The 19,673-nt window shown below is 38.1% G+C and overlaps 1 protein-coding gene across 3 annotated transcripts in view; it reads right to left on the bottom strand.

Annotated features, from left to right (window-relative positions):
• TNIP3 (TNFAIP3 interacting protein 3) overlaps positions 1-18,601 on the bottom strand; it is a 54,753-nt gene extending 36,152 nt beyond the window's left edge. For 2 of the 3 annotated variants that reach the window (XM_030313147.1, XM_030313146.1), the window contains exons 1-2: positions 18,523-18,601; positions 131-217 (exon numbers count right to left, since the gene is read on the bottom strand). In XM_030313147.1, coding sequence (XP_030169007.1) covers positions 131-196 — 66 coding nt within the window. In that variant the 5' untranslated portion in view covers positions 197-217; positions 18,523-18,601. The remainder of the gene's footprint in view (positions 1-130; positions 218-18,522) is intronic. The other variant, XM_030313145.1, reaches the window with a different exon arrangement.
• Between the last annotated feature and the right edge of the window lie 1,072 nt (positions 18,602-19,673).

Raw genomic sequence — 19,673 nt, 5'->3', positions numbered from 1 at the left:
TACAGAGCAGCTATTATCTAAAGAAAGCAAAGTAGCCGTTTCTACTCTTATCCATCATTGCATAATTCACCATTAAAAATGCAATTGATGCTATATATGGTCAATTCATCCCCTAAAGATGTATTCTTACCTCTCCATGCTCCGAAGAACTTTCTGCAGCACTCATTCTAGTTGTGCCCTGTACGCAATATGCCATGGAAGCTGTTTTTCCTGGAGTCTTGGAAGACAGAAGGAAAAAGAGAAAGAAAATGTCTCTTGTGGTATCTTTTAAAGTGAAACCAAATATACAAAATTTTTAAAAGACCGCACTGTTAACTCATGGTGGAAAATAACAGCAATTGTTTTTCATTAAAAGTGAACAGAAGTGACTCTGTATATGAATTACACAGAATAAGGTTATAAGCACAGCATCTGTGATTTTAACTTTTCTTCTCTTCCAAATAGGGATTTCCCAGGATGTCTCAAGTAGGCAGGCTGTGACTAAGGGAGAGGCCGATTAGCCTCACTATGGTATGTAAATTGTCATTCTTCCTTTACTGGCAGTTTCTCCCACTGGAGGAGGAAGTTACCACAGAAAGCCCGGGCAAACCAAGTCTTTCCTCAGTAGCCAGACTGCCATAACTTCATTGTATTTCCCAGAGAGTTAGGTAACTATTGACTTTTTGACAACTCGGTTACTTGCTTCCCTGAAGGCAAGATTTTCTGGCAATGCCTTCTAACTGTGAGCTTAGCTGTGTGGAACTTAATGAGTCATACGTAATTCTGTACGTGCTACTAATTCCTATGGAACTAAAAGAGAAAATTCATTAGAGCAAAAATGGGCATTGTTTGGAAAGCTAATGTTTTATATTGGCAGAAAGTTTAAACTTGGTTCTCAAGTTTAAGACTGTCTTGATGGTAATTTGTTAAGTCCAGGTTTCTCCATGATCCATTTGCGGTTCAATCTTTTGTTTTTTTGGCACTAATATTTTAGTGTTCATGAGTTGACTCATACGGTATTGAGGGAATGAAATACTGGGTAATGCAGATAAAAGCGTGCAAAAATGATGCTTGGAGCTACACAAATGAGTCATGGTAGAACAGAAGACCTCATTCCAGACTTGGAGGAGAGGGACCACAGTAGAGCCAGGAATACAGAAAGAAAAGAATGTGTTGCTGAATGAAGAAAACGAAGAATTTACAGTCAATTACTTAATTTACATTTTTGTTTACACCTTCCTATGAGATAGCCACTTGTATGCAGGATAAATCCTACAATTCTTGAAATTCAAATTCTTTAAAAGAGAATGATGAGTATCTAAGATGTGGCTGTTGTCTTTTTTTTTTTTTTCCTACTTCATATCTAGCTACACTTTCTAACCCTGCCTGTGATCCAGCCATCCTGAACCCCCTTCATTTCCTGAAACAAGCCATGTACCTACCACCTGCTGCTTTCTCTGGCTGGAACATTCCCCTGTCTGGGCCCCCTCCAACCAGTTGACCTGGGAAATCTGTCTAATGCATCTCTTACCCCATAACCTTATTTGATCTCCTTTTACCAACCAAACAGAGCCTTTACTTAGCATTTACATAGTGTATTTGCACGTTTGTAAGTTCACCTCCGTATCTACAGTACTGTGACACACAGCACATATTCAACACATTCTGCTGAGTGAATAAATTGATGAATATCTACATGCCACATTTACAGACTTTTTGCTGTGTGTGTGTATGTATACATGGTTTTGTTTTTTGCTAGTTTCTTGGTCTGGTTTGGGGGTACATTTGTGAAATGGAGTGATATTTCCTTAAGGCAATATCCAAAAATGCAGGTGGGAATCAAATTGTTATGATTTCTAAAAGTAAGAGTTATGACTCACATATGATCTGATTTTAGGGGACATAAGCAGAGATTTCCTGGAGACTGACACTTCATTAACACTAAAACCTGCTCATCCAAAAAGAAAAAGAAAACTCTAACATGAAAATAGTTTCTTCCAGGGGTGCCTGGGTGGCTCAGTTGGTTAGGCGGCTGACTTTGGGTCAGGTCATGATTTCTCAGTCTGTGGGTTCAAGCCCCACGTTGGGCTCTGTGCTGACAGCTCGAAGCCTGGAGCCTGCTTCAGATTCTGTGTTTCCCTCTCTCTCTTTGCCCCTCCCCGCTCCCACTCAGTCTCTCTCTCTCCCTCAAAAATGAATGAATATTAAAAAAAATAAAATATTTTCTTCCAAACGCTATCCCCCACAACATAGTTATATATAGATAGAAATAGAGATAGAGACAGAGATAGAGATAGAGCTACAGAGATAGAGATAGAGATAGAGATAGAGATAGAGATAGAGATATATAGATGTAGTTCAAGGTTCCTTTCAGCCTTATCTGTGTATTTGGTAGTAATAACCCAGTGGATATGGTAACATTGACCTAGAAAAGTAGTTGGAAAGATCATTTCTTGACAGAAAGTACAGTGCTTGGCCTTGGTGTCTTTTGGGTCTCCTCTGTACAGTATCCTGATGCATACTCAACTGTTTCAGCACAGCGTGGTGTGATGGCTTCCATTGAATGGAAATCCTATACCATTACATTTTTCATTACAATTCCTTTGTGTCTTCTGCTATGCAGTTTAACAACAAACAGATTTTCTGTTAGCTTCAGAGAGACATGTGGTAATTTATGAATTAACAATAACTCTTCTGGAGAGCCCCATGTTTGGATTGAGAAAATAGGAGCTTGCACTAGGCCAGTCTTAGAAATAAACTGGACATTTTCTGTTACATATACCCTTCTTACCTCACCTCCAGCCCGCTTACATGTACTATGTACTTAAGAGGATGATTCTTAGGGGTACCTGGGTGGCTCAGTTGGTTGAGCATCCAACTCTTGATTTTGGCTCAGGTCATGATCCCATGGTCAGAGGATCAAGCCTTGTGTTGGGCTCCACCCTGAGTGTAGGGTCTGCTTGAGATTCGCTCTCTCTCTCTTTCTCTCCCACTCCCCCATTCATGCTCTCTCTTTCTAAAAAAAACAAAAAAAGAGTCTGGCTTTCAGTCAAGCTTTGTTTTGTGAGAAGTCTTACTAGCTGCAATAACTCTCAGAGAAAAAGACGTGTTTCCAAGGGGATTCTGAAGAGCCTTCATTTTTCAAGTCACTAAAATATTACACAGAGAAAAATAATTAACAAAGAGAGCTATGGTGAAGAAAAAGGACCAAAGAACTACCAGCCACTAGTTAGTTTGTAACTCTCATCTGAGTTGATGATAATTCTCTCAGAACTAGTCTAAGACAGATCATCACAGTTCTACAAATGCTAGGAGGCATTCTTTATCAGGTAAAATAAACATACCCCCCCCTTTTTTTATTATCCTTTTAGAATGAGGGTTGAAAACCTCTTTTGCTTCCTGAATCTATTTGCATGAATTTTTAAGTGAGTGTGTTATCCAGGCAGGACTGAGAGCCTTGTCTGGTGACAAAAAAGGTCTGACTCTTGACTCAGGTCATCTAGATTCATATGTTGGCTCTCCCATTCACTACCCATGACATTGGGCATGATGCTTAAGGCCTCTAAGGTGCAACTTCCACATTTGTAAAATGAGAATAGTAATAGTGTCCTTCTCTTAGGGGCCTAATAGTGTCATCTTGCTACTTGTGAGAACACATATAAAAACTTCGATACTACTGCTAATAATATGATCTTAAAGATAAGGGGACATTGATCAAATTATTTGTGCAACAAATAATATGAAAAAAGGAAAGAACCATACATCATTTATGTTTCACTTGGCACTGAATGGATGCCAAAAGAAAATAAGCAAAGGTCCCTGCTTCCAATTAAATTAATATGTATACACATAATATGTATCTGCTGCCTGCAAGAATTCAGACAGAGAGCTCACTCCCAGCCTTAATCCTTATGGAAGGAGCTGTACTTTCTGCTGGGCCTTGAAGGGTGGATTGGATTTTGATAGATGGTAAAAGCTGAGGTATATTGCTATAATGTGAACAACATAAACGGAATGGAAGTGGACGAACCTAAGTATGAAGAATTGTAACAAGCCCACTGTAACTAGAGTAGAGCTCATCTAAAGTTGATTAGGATCAAATTGTGAAAGACTTTAAATTTCACATTAAGAAATTTTGAGATTATTGCATAGGCCAGGAGGAGCCACTGAAGATCCCTGAGAAAAGGAATTTTACATGATCTAAGTAGAGTTTTCATAAAAATAGACCTCGATATATGCATTATGTAACAAATGAGTGAGATTGAGAACTGCAATACCACTTCATAGATATTATCAAAAACAATATTTGAAATATTTAACAGCGTGTGGTAATCCAGATATTTAACAATCAGTTCATCTAGGGCACTCAGAATGAATCAGTAAGATTCCTATATTAATTGTCTTCTTGTCATCTCTATCTGGATTTACCTCTTTCTCTGCTTGCGTAAAACCTATTTCCTGATCTTCCCCATAAAACTTGTCTTCCCCATTACAGTCAATGGTGACTTTCATGCTCTATATTACAAATCTTGGAGTTTATATATTTGATTCCTCTTTCTCACGCAACCTGCATCCAATTTATCTGAACATTTTGCAGGCACTTCAAAAGTATACCAGAAAGGAGAGCAACACATTGGCACAAGACCCAATTTAATGAGAGAGTGGCAAGGTGAAATAAACATGCCTTTTAATAACTTTTTCAAAATGAGAACTTTACGGTTTGTGTCCTGATTTTATTCACATGAAAATTTTTAGAGAGCATCCAATAGGGGCTGAAATCTGACTTCGTGTCACATCCTACCTCTATGTTTACTAGTTATGTGACCTTGGGAAGACGCTTAGCATCTTTGGACTGATCAAGCCACCTGCATCCCTTACATGGATTATTGCAATAACCTAATAGCCTCTGTGCTTCCACTCTTGCTCCCTTCCTCCATCTATTATCAATATAGTAGCTATTGTGAGTCTTTAAGAACATGTCATTTCATGTCACTTCTCTGCACAAAACCTTTCAGTGACTTCTCATCTCACTCAGAGATGAAAGCAGAACTCTGTAGAGTGTCCCACAAGACCAAATACACTGTAGCCTGTGCTTCTCTGGCCTCTTAGTATTCTTCCTTTTGCTCATTCTGCTCTGTGTCCTGTACACACTGCTGCCCCATGAGCCTGTTATGCACACTCCTTGTTCTCTCTGCTTAGAACTCCTTTTTCCTAAGTATCCACATGGCTCATCCCTTCACCTTCAATAGGTGATTGCTTAAATGTCACCTGTTTCTTGAGTTCTTACCTGACCTCCCAATATAAAATTGCTCTCCAACCCAGCATTTTCTATCTACCTTTCCTTCTGTATTTTTCCATAGTACTATATATAAGATACTATATATTTTTCTTCTTTGTTGCTCTCCACCATTAGAATGTAAACTTCATTGACAATAATTTTTGTCTCTTGTGTTCATTCCATATTTCTCAAATCTGAAATAATGCCAATTATTTTAGTACCTACTCACATGCACATAATGTTCAGACACACATAATGGCCCCTCCCTACCCAAAAACTAAATCAAGAATATTCCTGAATCAGCTATCTTCTTAAGAGACTATGAAAGATATAAAGAACAGAATTTCAGCTTCTTAGCCTCAAAACTAGTAAATCACCTCTCTTTCAGACCCCAAGCCTGGGCTTGGACTAAGAGAGTTGGGTGAGAGAGGAGTCCCAAATCCTATAACTTCATGGGGGCTAAATGCTTATGTGTCTCCAGCTTGTAACTCTGAAGCAATTTTTTCATGCAATTTACAAGTGTTGCTTGAAGTCTGTTTCCACTATATACTTTTAGTTTTTAGTGTATCTCAGATACATCTTAGGGCAAATTGACTTTTGCCAACTAGTCTGTAGTCTTTACAAAATTGCAGACTTTATGCAACTTCCATGTCTGAAGATTTCTCAGCACTGCACAAAGTATTAAAGGATCTGAGACAGTTTGACCATCAGTCCCCCTCTGAAGTCTCCCTTGGCTCTCCAAAGTAGTGTTAGTTACTTCCTCCTTTGTGATCCCAGGGTGCTCTGTGAAGTATCACTTCCAGTATTTACAGTAAAACAGTCATGAATTTTATGTACCTTTCTTTTCTGTGAGGCTGTAAGCTTCTTGAAGGTAGTAGACTCAATTTTTATCACTTGAACATTGGGAACTAACATAGTACCTTCAGAGATCAGAGTAGTGATACTGTTCATTTTTATTGAATGAATCAGTTTATGCATGAATTTTCAGTAGGGAATCATAACACACCTCTGCTTCTCGTAATACAGTTCAGAGGATAACGACCACAGTGATATACAAAGTTATACACTTTGCCTCAAAATAAAAAAAGATCAAGTAGGAATATCAATGTATTTTTTTTTAATTTTTTTTCAACGTTTTTTATTTATTTTTGGGACAGAGAGAGACAGAGCATGAACGGGGGAGGGGCAGAGAGAGAGGGAGACACAGAATCGGAAACAGGCTCCAGGCTCCGAGCCATCAGCCCAGAGCCTGACGCGGGGCTCGAACTCACGGACTGCGAGATCGTGACCTGGCTGAAGTTGGACGCTTAACCGACTGCGCCACCCAGGCGCCCCTCAATGTATTTTTTTTTAAACTGTTCTATTTCATTCACTTTTTATTCACTTTATTCTCTTTATGTATAAATATTTTAACCTTTCCTATTTTGGTTATATGATCTATCTCTCTATCTATCATTTATCTATATCTTTCTACCTATCCATATCTATGTATCTATATCTATATCTATATCTATATCTATATCTATATCTATATCTGTATCATCTATATCTATCTCCATAAAAATCCCCCTTTAATTTTCTCTTACTCTTGATTATTATTTAATAAATAATCAATATAAATAATTGTACAAGCTATGGGGGAACTTTTGTTATTTTTTTAATGTTTATTTATTTATTTATTTTGAGAGAGAAAGAGTGTAAGTGGGGGAGGGGCAGAGAGAGAGGGGAAGAGAGAATCCCAAGCAGGCTCCAAGCTCAGCATGGAGCCAGACCTGGGGCTTGATCGCACTACCATGAGATCACAACCTGAGCCAATATCAAGAGTCAGATACTAAGTGACTGAACCAGCTAGGTGTCCTACTATGCGGGAATTCTTAAAAGGCATAAATGTGATCTTCAGTAATATTTCCTAAATGTGTACAGTGCTTTTTACATCTTAGGAGACAAGTTAATATCTTGAAGTATTAACTGATGATCCCTCCAAATGAACACTGCTCTTTGTTTTATGTAACCACTCCTTTGTTTACTTGGTTAATGGTATCTTTTGTCTCCAGCACTGATTAAATTTGCTGTAAATGCAAAGGGAGAAACAGCCCTGTTCAACCTGTCATTTTCAAAATAGACTCTCCAAACTCTGGAGACCAAAACCAACTTTGAAAACCAAAGCTTTGAATTGCAAAAGCTAGTATTTTTTTCCTGAAAATTATGTTAAAAAATTTTAAAGACTAATTCCTTTCGTGCAGTTTATTTTGGAATACCTCAGAAAATAATGTGGATTTTATTTGATTGATCCAAAATCAAATGTGGATTGATTGATGGAAAGAGGGGTGAGTAAGTGGATAGATGTGTGGTAAATAAGTAGAGAAAAACATTGGTGGCAACACTGAGGTTGTGGACATATAGGTGTATGTCATAAAATCCTTTCAAGTGGCTATCCTTTCAAGTGGTTTCATGGCCTGAGGGAAACGAGGAAGATCAGAGTAAAAGAGTATCTGGATGGTTTTGAGGGTTCATGAAGAAATGGAGCCCCATTCCCCTACTTCTAGGGACTCATCCATCATGTATCCAATTGCCCAAATTGAACAGCAAAGAGCAGAGACAGCTTTAGCCTCACCCTTGGGTGAAGCCTGGGCAAAGGGCAAGTCTTGAAGAGAATTTCTCCATCCCATCATGGTACCTTGCTGAGATTTTGTGGCATGTCTAGGTAGAGAGGTCCTAAGACAGGTCAACCCTAATGCGCTGTGGAAGCAGAACCAGAAATTTGCTACCTTCTTGAGAAAAATGTAAAGGTGGTCAATTGAGGAAGATGGAATATTTACCATATGGCCCTGAGGATAGGAGATGAATTGAATTGTATGGAAGCTTGAGTGACTGCAGTGAGGATATAGGTCAATGAAAAGACCATAAAGAGTACTTTAGATTAATCCCAATGGCATCGTGAGATGGCGGATTATTGAAGCCTAAATGTTTTCACCCTAAAGTTGTCAAAAAAATACAGGACTTCCAGATAAATTTGGATTCCAGATATAGTTTTTGTTTATGTATAACTATGCCCCATCCAATATTTTGTTGTTTGTATGAAATTCAAAGTTAACTGGGTATCCTGTACTTTTATTTCTACATCTGACAATGCTACTCCACTTGGATTACGTCACAAAATCTGCTTCACAGACCCTAGGTTCCATTATGGGGAGAAGGAGGGAGAGGAGAGAAGTTTTGCAATATAAAATTGCCTGAGAAAACAATAAAATGACTGACATTTCCTGTAGCCAACCAGATTAAATTATCTTCTATGAGATAGGATGGGGGTCCTAGACCAAAGGTAAATTCAGTTTAGAAAAAAAAATATGTATATATATATTATATATACATATATATGTGTGTATATGTACATGTATATGTATATATATAATCTATATATATTATATATAATTTCACACACATGAGCTCTGTGGTTTGGAACATTTTATTTGCTTTAATTTGAACTTCATAACAGCCTTATAAGCTTGTCAGGAAAGGTATCTTTGATGGTAACAAAGATTAAGTTGAAATTTAGAGATGGTAACTGACTTGAATTTAATCTTTTCTCTTCTCTTCTCCCTTACCACTCCATATTAATGCAGATTGCTTTATTTTTATCCTACTTAGCTCATGCATTGACCTCAGTTTCATTCATGTATATATTCTTATAACAAATATTTATTGATTACGAACTATGGATTTGGGACTATGCTAAGTACTAAGATATAAAGATGCACAAAACAGACATGTCTTTCACATATTTTCTGTTTTTTGACTATAAATCTGAAGATCAGAGGGACCACTGCATTGATGATGACATTGTTTCTGTGTCATTTCATAATTACCAAGTAATTAGCTTGGACATTTTATGTAGAAGAGACTACTTTCTTCTTGAGACAATACATTCCAACATCATATACATAGATTTAGGTACAATTCTTAAATAAAAATATAACTAAGTATAATTAAGAAAAAGCATGTGTATATAAAGATGATGCTGGAATCGGAGGAGCCTGTGGTGATAACTCAGTGGAAACACAGGTGATGCAAAGAGTGTGTATTAGGAAGGTTTTGTCTGAAAATGAGCCTGAGTCAAAAGAAAATATGCTAGTCTGAAAAATTGCAAATATTTTCTAATTGCTCTTTAGTGATGAAAAAAAGTATTTTAAAAAGTAAAGCTTCCTCACTGAAAGGGCAAAAAAAAAAAAAAAAAAAAAAAGAAGTGATTTCAGTTTTTGCTACTTACCCCAGAATCCTGTAGGAAAAGACATCTATAAACTTTATGGATCGAGCCTTATTTTCCCCACAAGTACAATATAAAGTAAAAAAAGTCTTAATACATTTCATCTAGAAGGTAGCCATTATAATGATATGAGCATTCTTCAGTGAGAGCTGACAGTGCCCACTTGGCTAGTACTTTTCCCACACTTATGAAAAGAAGTTGTGATCAACCAAACTATAAGTGGGAAGTCTTGCCTGAGAAACAAGGCTTTTGAGACACTGGATTCCAAAATCCAGCCAGACAGGGTTTAGAAGTCCTTATGAGTGATCTACAAACTGTCACAAAACTAAACAGATCACGAACATAAAGAACACATTTGCTTAACAACTCTTACGAACATATGACTCACAATACCTCCGAAGCCAAATATTTCACTTCTTTAATACTATCACAAGTTTTCAAATTTCTTAACCCAGAGGCTTATGTTATTCTTCTTGTATAATAAAGAAGACATAGCTAAAGTTTTGTTTTTTTTTTCAAATTTGCTTGTTGAAATCATACAAGTGTGGGAGAAGACAAGCAAAGGCAGAGTAATAATTCTAAAAGGAAGGATAACACCTTTGACCTGTTCAGTAGAAACCCTGAGATTCTGAATTCTCTTTCTTCTCTTTGCAGACTCCTGGATACCTTATATTCTTTTAATCAGTTGGAATTATAAAATCAATTATAATTTCCACCCAGTTGTCACTCTTCACTCCAAGTCTTGGTGGCTTCCTCCAGCAGCCACCCCGCCTCCACCCCAACTCTTACCCCATGTTGTCATGCTGTTCTTCCAGACCCAAGTGATCAAAACTGGAGCTGCCAGAATTATTATTTTCACTGAGGCAGAAAGAATACTCTTCCACCTATTGCTTCCATCTTTCAAAGGACAACCTGCATCTTCCAGTTTTCTGTAACTCCCTTTCTTGTGGAACTTGGGGCAAATCCTCCCAGCAATGGAATGAGCAACATTTGAGTAAGGAAAAGAGTGTCCTTCTCAAAGTGTTTCAGTTTATTGCTTCACTTCTCTTACCCCAAACGGATGCCTCTCAAATGTTAGGGAGAGCTTTTGCCTTCCTTCTTTTGTAAGAGTTAATTCTTGTATCTTAGAGTGCAGTTTTAGCTTACAGACCCGTGTCTCTATTTTCTGTTGTGCCAGGTGGTATACTTTACTATAAAATAGAGTTCAAGATGGGCATACACAGCAAGATCTCTGTATCTGGACATGTACCTGATAATCATGCATTGTGGAAGGCTTTAAAAATCCTTGTTATTAATGGAAGAAAGAATAAGTCTTAGACTAGCCATGGAATCAATTTAACTCTGGAAATATTTTTGGGAAACATAACTTGGCTTCTTTACCCACTAACCTGTTTAGTTTTGAAGTTTGATTATACTTTGAGAATTAGAAGACTCAAAACTAATAGCTGCACTTACAAATGGAGAAAGATACATGGCTCATGTAAGTGACTTCACCCAGGTTGCCAACACTGAGCTTCAAGCACAAGGTGTGGCAGCTGAGCTAAGATAGGCCTTCTTGGTGCCTGGGAACATGCAGGCAGAGCTTAGCTAGCCAACTGTGCAGGCATTTCCTAATGAAGAGTTAACAAATACTCATGTAACAACACATATTTTTCTGTTAGGAAGAAAAAAAAGGATTAAAACATTCCAAAGCCATCACTACTGAAATTAGACAATGGGATTCAAAGAAGCTACTCATTATATGAGAAAAATGGAAAAAAAATGGAGGGGGTTCAAGGTCACCCTACTACCATAAAAATAATGGTGATGGTGATGGCAATAATGCTATGCTTGTTTAGTTTAGCTCTTTATACTTATGAAATGCTTTTACTTTTTCACTCACTTTGTATTCTTATCACAATCCAATTTACAAATGAGAATACGAGATTTAGATCATCAAAATTGTATTTTGATAAAGAATACTAGCTTAGCTTTCAAAAAAAGGGAAATAAGGAAGAGGAAATTAGCTTTTTTTTTTTTTTAACAATGTGGTTACAGAAAACGTGTGTCAGCTTACTGTATTTTGCAGGAAGTTTTTCCTTTATTGTCTTTCCAAGTGTCATAAGTTTATATTACCCTCTGAATCATCAAAAGAATTTTCCCAGGGCTTTTTACATTGGGAAGAATGGATCTAGAATTTGTCCTCAGTTACTGGGAAATCCTCCCTCAACTTGTGCAAAGTTACTAAAAGCCAATTTGGGGTACTGCCTCTCAGTTAAAACAAAATAGAATCCAGAGACAAAACAAGGTTCTTAAGCAAATTCAATTCTAGTGAATCTTATTAAAATTTGGACAGTTTTCTTTCTCACTCCCAAGTTGCATCCTTGTTTCTAAGAATTACTGGAAATAGGGGTGCCTGGGTGGTTCAGTCAGTTAAGCATCTGACTCTTGATTGTAGCTCAGTCATGATCTCACGTTTCATGAGACACAGCCCCGTGTCAGGCTCCATGCTGATAGTGCAAAGCCTGCTTGGGGGTCTGTCTCTCCCTCTCTGCCCCCTTCCCTCTCTCTTACTCTCTCAAAATAAATAAACTTAAAAAAAATAAGAATTACTGGGAATATATTTGTCCAAAAAATACACTTTAATTCTTCTCTCATTTTCTTTTGTATTTAAAGACCTACAATTATAGGGTCCCAAATTAATATTCATATATTAATTTTCTCATAGCATTAGGACCGTGTCTTGGCTTAGTGTAACTCGTACTCAACATGCATTTTGTAATTTGAATATTTTTCTTACTTAGGCAATTATTTTTCTTTTGTTTACCAGACTTTTGATGCCCTTTGTTTGCCAACCGTCTACTTCAACTGTCCCAGCATGCTCTCATACTGATGGAGTTTCTCATGGTCATCAATAATGTTTCTCTGTTTCCTCAAAGTACAGTCCCCTTTCCTCAAAGTACAGTCAGTCTGTTCATTTTCTCTTCTAGTAATCCTCCCTCTTATTCTTGGCAAAGGTAGTTGGGCAAAAAGGGAACTTGACATATGTCTCAGGTTCTTTCATTAAAACATGTCTCCTTCATTCAGCAACACTTTTCCCATCTCATAAACTTATAAAGAAATTCATTTTCTGCTCCTGGAAAGGAAGTATACTGTACTATTATTCTTATTGTTATTTCATCCAGTGGAAAACAAGAGACACCCCCAACTGTCACTCTGTCATTGGCTCACTCTTGTCTTACACCAAAAAGAAATTTTCTTATGCTTTTTCCAGTTCTATCAATATCTCAGTGAGAATGTAGAAGTTTTCATTTTGTTTTGAATGTAGAAGTCCCCCTGTAGAGTGCTTTTGGGTAAATAGTAACTCAGCCAAGATTCCAGCTGGAAATTAAACTATGTTTACTCAAGGAGTCAAATATTGGAAGATACTTTCAGACGACAATTGAGAAAGATATGCCCGAAATCTATTGGGATGAAAAAGGACTCCCAAGGGTTGTTTTTGGCAAACTTTACTCATAGAGAGAGTAAAAGCACAAGTTTGTTTGTTTGCTTGCTTTTGTCTTTGTGGAACATTTTATTAGGGGAGGGTCACACATTCTGACTCTGTCTTAGGCCAGAGGATGACAAGAAGGTGACAGAAGCACTGGGATCCTGATGGAAGCTTCAGATGGAAGCTGTAAGAACCATATCCAAAGGGCTGCTCCTCAGTGCCTCAGTTTCCCCTTCATGATATGGGAGGGTTATGCTCCCTTCTGGGTTTGAAACACTGTTTCATAAGATAAAAGTAGGTCAAAAGCTACAAAGAGTTTCTCCACTCCCAGGACCTGCTCTGAAGCTCCTACCTCATACTATGGAGCCAAAAAAAGGGAATTTTCCCAAGAAACCGTGTTGCTCACTGATCCCTGCTGCAGGGGTAGGGGGAGTGCAGCTGTCTCTGAATACCTGGATGCTGGGGCAAGGACAAATGGAGATTCTTGTCTGGACAACATCTTGGTTTTCCAGGAGGGAAAACTGACCTTCCTGAGCCTTCAGGGCAGAGGCAGGGAACTCCAGCCTTGTTCATTCATCACAGTGGCTTGATCCAAGGATATGCTTCAAGTCCAGAGAGGAGGGGTTGCTCTGACAACAACATCACTCCTGATAATAGCTTGAGGTATGGCCCAGTTGCCAAATGATTTATGTGAGGGAGAGGGAATTAAGAGCAGGAAGTTCAATTCAGGATATACAGAACTGAGTTTAAGTCCAGAGTCTAATTTCCATTAGACCGTAGGAAAATGATTTAGCCTCATTATTCCCATCTATAGATGGGTAAGGATTGTATATAAATGCTTTTCAAAGTGCTGGCCCAAAGTAATCACTCAGTAGATGGTAGCTAAAACACCCAAAATAGAAAACCATACACATATCTCTGTGAAACACTGGATCTGTAAGGGAGCATTGGGAGCCTGTGTAGCTAAAATTGGGAAAGAAAAAGCCTTCCCACTGAGGTGGAGACAGGAATAGTGTTTAGCTGTATTTGGCACCCTGGAGGCCATATCCCATGCTGGGCATACTTAGTACAGTGAGCGGTGCCATAGCAGTCTTAAGGGTGGTACAGCTGACATCTAGAAGTAGCAGTGATAGGTAAGCACCTGACAGTCATTGACAATAATTTAGGAGACCAGAATGGGCAAGAACAAACGGTACTTTCCACACAAAGGATAAGACTCTGGATCTATGAGTATACCTTTGAGATTCCCCCACAAACTTTGAGAATTACTTGTGGATGGACTCTAGAGGCTGAGTGAAAAGCTAGCTTTATCAAGGTTCATGAAATCAAACGTGTTGTTTCATACTGATACCTCCTAGAAAAACCTACTTCATGTGACATTTTATACCTCGTCCTCAAGAAGTCTGACTGGTGGGGATGATATATCTATACATAAAGGATTAAACACCCAACATGACAAAGTCTATGAATGACCTATTAGGAAGGTAAATTGTTTAGGACAGAGCAGGAGGGGCTCGAGCCACTCTGTGGGACTAGAGAGAGAGGTTAACGGTACAATGAAAAGTTTGAATTGGCATAACAGACAGTTCCTCAAATAGGTGGGGAGGCAAGGGTTTCCATAAATAATAAACAGCACATGAAAAGGCATAGCATATGAAGCTGCATGGTCTCCTAAGGGATTATGGTGTGGCTAGAGCATAAGTTGCATTTTGGAGAGTGGCAGAATATGTAGAAGACAGCATGACACTGTAAGAAAAATATGCACAGGCTTGGCTTCCTATCTTGAGACTAGAACTTTGCAGCTTCATGAATTTAGGTAACATTTTAAAATTTCTATGAACCTTAGTTTTTTTTTTTATCTGGAAAATGAGGATAGAGATAGCCATATTTAAGTGTTGTTATAGTTATCAAACATAATATAAAACACCTCCATATCTGTTATGGTCATTGACCCACAAATATTAGATTCTATTCCTACTGTTTTATTCTAAATGTAGGCCAGGACTAGACCCTGGAGGATTTTATATATTAAGTCAAGGCATTCGGACTTTACGATGCAGGTAAGGAAGTCTATTTTTAAGTTCTAAGCACTTGAACAGTAGCAACATCTATATTGGTCAATATGAATTAGTGTGGAGCAACGCTTAAGAAGGACAACCAGTTAGGCATCTTCTGGGGATAGTCTAGCAAGAAATAATGAATATCTGAACCATGATATGGTAGTAAGAATGAAGGAAAAGAAACAAAGTCCAAAGATTTTATGAAGGTAGAAGAGGCAAGAACTTGAGGGTCCAGGGTGAAGGCTGGCCATTATTCTAGGAATGCCTCCTGGAGTTGGACAGCATGGTAGCCCTGGAGGAATACAGGATTATACTCAAATTTGGATTACTGGGTGAATAATGATCCATTAACTAATGTAGGAAATGTAAGGGGGAAGGAACAAGGAGTTTTAGCAGAAAGGATATTGAATTCACTTTGGAAAATACTGAATGAAATAGATGTGCATGGAGAAAAGAACTCCATGTTTAGGAAGTTATGTGTGTGTGGAGTCATCAGCACATATTTTGTAGTTTAATGACCCAAGGACTACATACAGATCCCTGGGTAACACTGATATAACATAAGCAGGTTATGGAAGTGAAAAAGTGAAGGTGAATGAGAAGGAAAGATCAGAGGAAACAAAAGTGTGTGTATAAGGGAGGGGAGATGATGAGAGATTGATTTTATAGTTGTTGATGGAGTAAGACATTTTTAAAAGATTCAATTAGTAAATAGCATCAAATGCATATGAGAAGACAAGTGAAAAATCAGATGCAAAATGACCATTGGATTTATCAAGATAGAGCTTATTGGTGGTGTGACAAGGGGCAGAACAGCCCTGGACACCCTGATCAATAAGCTTGGCTATACTGCCCAAGAATGAGATAAAACATTCCCCATAAAATAATATGGGACCTCACATATGTTTAAAAGTGGAGAAGGTAGAAGAGGCAAGAACGTATTTTAAGCTGGTGAGAGGTGATGGAGATGTGGAAGATATAGGAACTCAAATACCATGCAGTGACCGGACTTATCATAAAGTGGTGGCCGTGAAGCTTAACTCCATCCTCACTGCTATTCAGCAACTCATTGCAGTTTTATGCCTCTTTTCTGTCTCCCACTCCCTACTTCTTACCATCCCCAATTTCCATATACACTGGATCTCACCTCTCATTTTCTCACTTTCTCTAAATGTTTTTATCTCACACTTCACAAGGAAAAGGAAACAAAAACAAAAACAAAAACATCAGCTAAGAATCTTTAATCCTTTGCCTGGATGTGTGGTATGTAGGAAAACGAGCACATTTCATCAGGGAAGTGATGAGAGAAGCTGTATCTTAAAGAGAAGTACAAGTTTTAGTTAACTCTCCAAAATAGAGGAAACTAGTTACCAAGAGGATGGCAATGAGGATGTAGAAGAGGCCTTTACCATATAAGGAGGAATCCAGAAGACAAAATAAACAGAGTTGAGAGGGAAGTCAGTCATGAGCAAATAAATCTCGGGGCTGATAATCAGAGCATATGAGGATTAGGGTACTGGAGGGGATTCAAAGTCTCACCATAAAATCTTATTTTCAGGAGTAGACAAGAAGGCCACTTGAGAAAAGCATACATTTCTATGAAGAAAGAAAGTCCTAAGTGGGAGTTAGATGTGTATGTGTGAGGGTTGGGAGGATGGGGTAAGATGAGAAGAAAGAAGTGGAGAACTAAACCTTCCTTGGCTCTTAACCATCAGCATATACTCATTTCTAACTTTAAAAATAGATACTACTGGGGTGCCTGGGTGGCTCAGTTAAGCATCCGACTTTGGCTCAGGTCATGATCTCGTGGTCTGTGAGTTCAAGCCCCGTGTCGGGCTCTGTGCTGACATCTCAGAGCCTGGAGCCTGCTTTGGATTCTGTGTCTCCCTCTCTCTCTGCCCCTTCCCCACTCATGCTCTTTCTCTCTCTCTCTCTGTCAAAAATAAATAAACATTGAAAGAAAAATTAAAAAAAAATAGATACTACCTTTTCAGGAAGAAGTGGATTTCTAAACAGGAGTACATAGATACCGAACAAACACACAATACATGTATAAATGCATATTTACACATATGCATTTATTAAATGCATGCAAAAGAGTTACGGGAGTGACCATAACATATTTTTAAAGTGAAAAAAGGTAAGTTCAACAAACCTCTGTGTGCCTCTGTGTGTGTGTGTGTGTCTGTGTGTGTGTGTGCCAAAAAGAGAGACACAGAGAGACCCCAAATGCTAAGAGATGCTCTCTGGGAGTGGTGGGCCAAAAGGAGATTTCAGAGACAGATATAAGTGTAGTGAGGCCAGAAGTTTATACCATATACAATTCTAGGGCCTCCTTTAAAAGAAAAAGTTACAAATGTATGAATGTAAATTAAGTACCTAAGTAAATATTTGGCTATGGGGATCCAAGCTTCACTAGGTCCACCAGAAATCTGTTTCCACATGATTTTTATTGTTTTCTCTCTCTATGCTTAGGATAACTTTTTCACAATGAACATGAGTTATTTTAGAAATAAGGACTAAAGAAGTTATGTAAGTTGTTTTTGTTTATTTTTAAAATATTTATTTATTTCTTTTCTTTTTTTTTTATGTTTATTTATTTTTAGAGAGAGAGAGATAGAGTGTGAGCAGGGGAGGGGCAGAGAGAGAGGGAAGGATACACAGATCTGAAACAGGCTCCAGGCTCTGAGCTGTCAGCACAGAGCCTGACGCCGGGCACAAACCCACGAACCATGATATCATGACCTGAGCAAAAGTCGTATGCTTAACCGACTAAGCCACGCAGGCACACTTGTTTTTGTTTTTGTTTTTTTTGTTTTTTTTTTTTGTCTTTTTTTTGTCAGCCATGCTTTCAAACTTATTTCTATTGGATTTTTTTAAAAGGTCATTAGAGATGGTTTCTAATCAGAACGGCTATGGGTTCGTATTGTCATTTATGATGCATTTCTAGGAAGTTATCCACAAAGTTCCTAGCTTGAGCTTACCCTGGAATTTTATTTGCTTCCATGAAGCACTGTAAACAAATATCCTGAAACAAGAGGAAACTCAAAGTCGGACCACTCCTTTTATACAGAAAGCCTGTTTTTTCTTTAAAAAATGGACAACGGATTATGCTGATTTTAGTAACCCAAGGTAAGAGAGTTTACACAAATTGGGTTACTTCCTCTCCCCAAAAGAGATGTTGCTGTATTAAACATTATTTTTCATAGCACAAGTTTGTTCCTGCTTCCCTGTTGTCACAGTTGCCTGCCTGGTATCAAGCTTTAAATGGGAAAGTGTTTGTGCTGAAGGGTTTCCTTAGTAACAGGAAGTGACTGTGTAAGAGGGTTTTAGAGTGGGTTGGCTTTATAACCTCTCAGTCATCAAGGAAGCACATTACTGTAAATGATCTGGGGACTGTCCCAAACTCTTCTGAGTGAACACACTGTTGAAGGGTGTTTTGAGAAAAAGTAGAAAAAAGGTGGTTTCTTACCTTTAGAGAACATGAATTTCTGTGACCTGGTGTGGCTCCTGGGGTGGCCCCTTTAAGATCAGGAGAATCATTCCTCTCGATCAGATCTCTGATTTTATTGTCCAACTCCATGCTTTCACATCTGCTTGGGGACATGGGAAAGTCACATTTTACAAAGTTAACTACAAACTATTCAGGGGTACAATGAGTTTGTCAATGGCACGGAGGTCTTATCTGTGTACAGTACCTCTCTAGAATCTCCAGGTCTCTAATCTCATTTTTATTCATCAGTCCATGCCATTGGAACACTTTAAGGATTATTGGAGTTTAATTTTCACTTACTTGCACATTTATACAAAGTATAGAGTAAGATGCAGACAAGCTTAGGCATTTTCACAGCCTGATAACAATGACCAGAATTGAGTGCTCACGGTGAACCCAGTGACTTACACTTTCTTATTCGGTGGCACAACAATCCACTGAGGTCACCCATACCTTCATTTTGTAGAGAAGCAAACTTGGGTTTAGGAAATTAACTAATTTGCTAATTTATGCAAAGTCAAACACTGGCAGGGCCAAAAGCAAACTCAAATCTATAGGATTCTATAGCCTGTGTATATGTTTTGTTTTTTTTCCTCCGGTTTTATTGAGAAATAAATGACACACATCACTGTATAAGTTTAAGGCATACAGCATGATGGTTTGATTTACATATATTGTGAAATGATTACCACAGTAGGTTCAGCTAACGTCCATCTTCTCATACAGATACAATAAAAAGAAAAGAAAGAGACACTTCTCCTTGTGATGAGAACTCTTAGGATCTACACTCTTCACAACTTTCCCGTATATTCTACAGTGGTGTTAGCTCTAGTCATCACATGGTACATCACATCTTTAGTACTTATTTATCTCATAACTGCAGGTTTGTACCTTTTAATCTCCTTCCTCCAATTTGCTCCCCCCACACCCCCTCTGGTAACCACAAACCTGATCTCTTTTTCTAAGAGTTCTGTGGGGGTTTTCTCATTTCGTTTTGTTTTGCTTTGTTGTTACATTCCACATATAAGTGAGATCATATAGTACCTACAGTATTTGTCTTTCTCTGTCTGACTTATTTCACTTAGCATAATGCTTTTAAGGTCCATCCACGTTGTCACAAGTAGTTGAAT

This window comes from Lynx canadensis, chromosome B1, assembly GCF_007474595.2.
Source record: "Lynx canadensis isolate LIC74 chromosome B1, mLynCan4.pri.v2, whole genome shotgun sequence".
In the NCBI taxonomy this organism is placed as follows: domain Eukaryota; kingdom Metazoa; phylum Chordata; class Mammalia; order Carnivora; family Felidae; genus Lynx; species Lynx canadensis.
The sequence above is the reverse complement of the archived record's forward strand: the minus strand, read 5'-3'. Positions and strand labels throughout refer to the sequence as shown.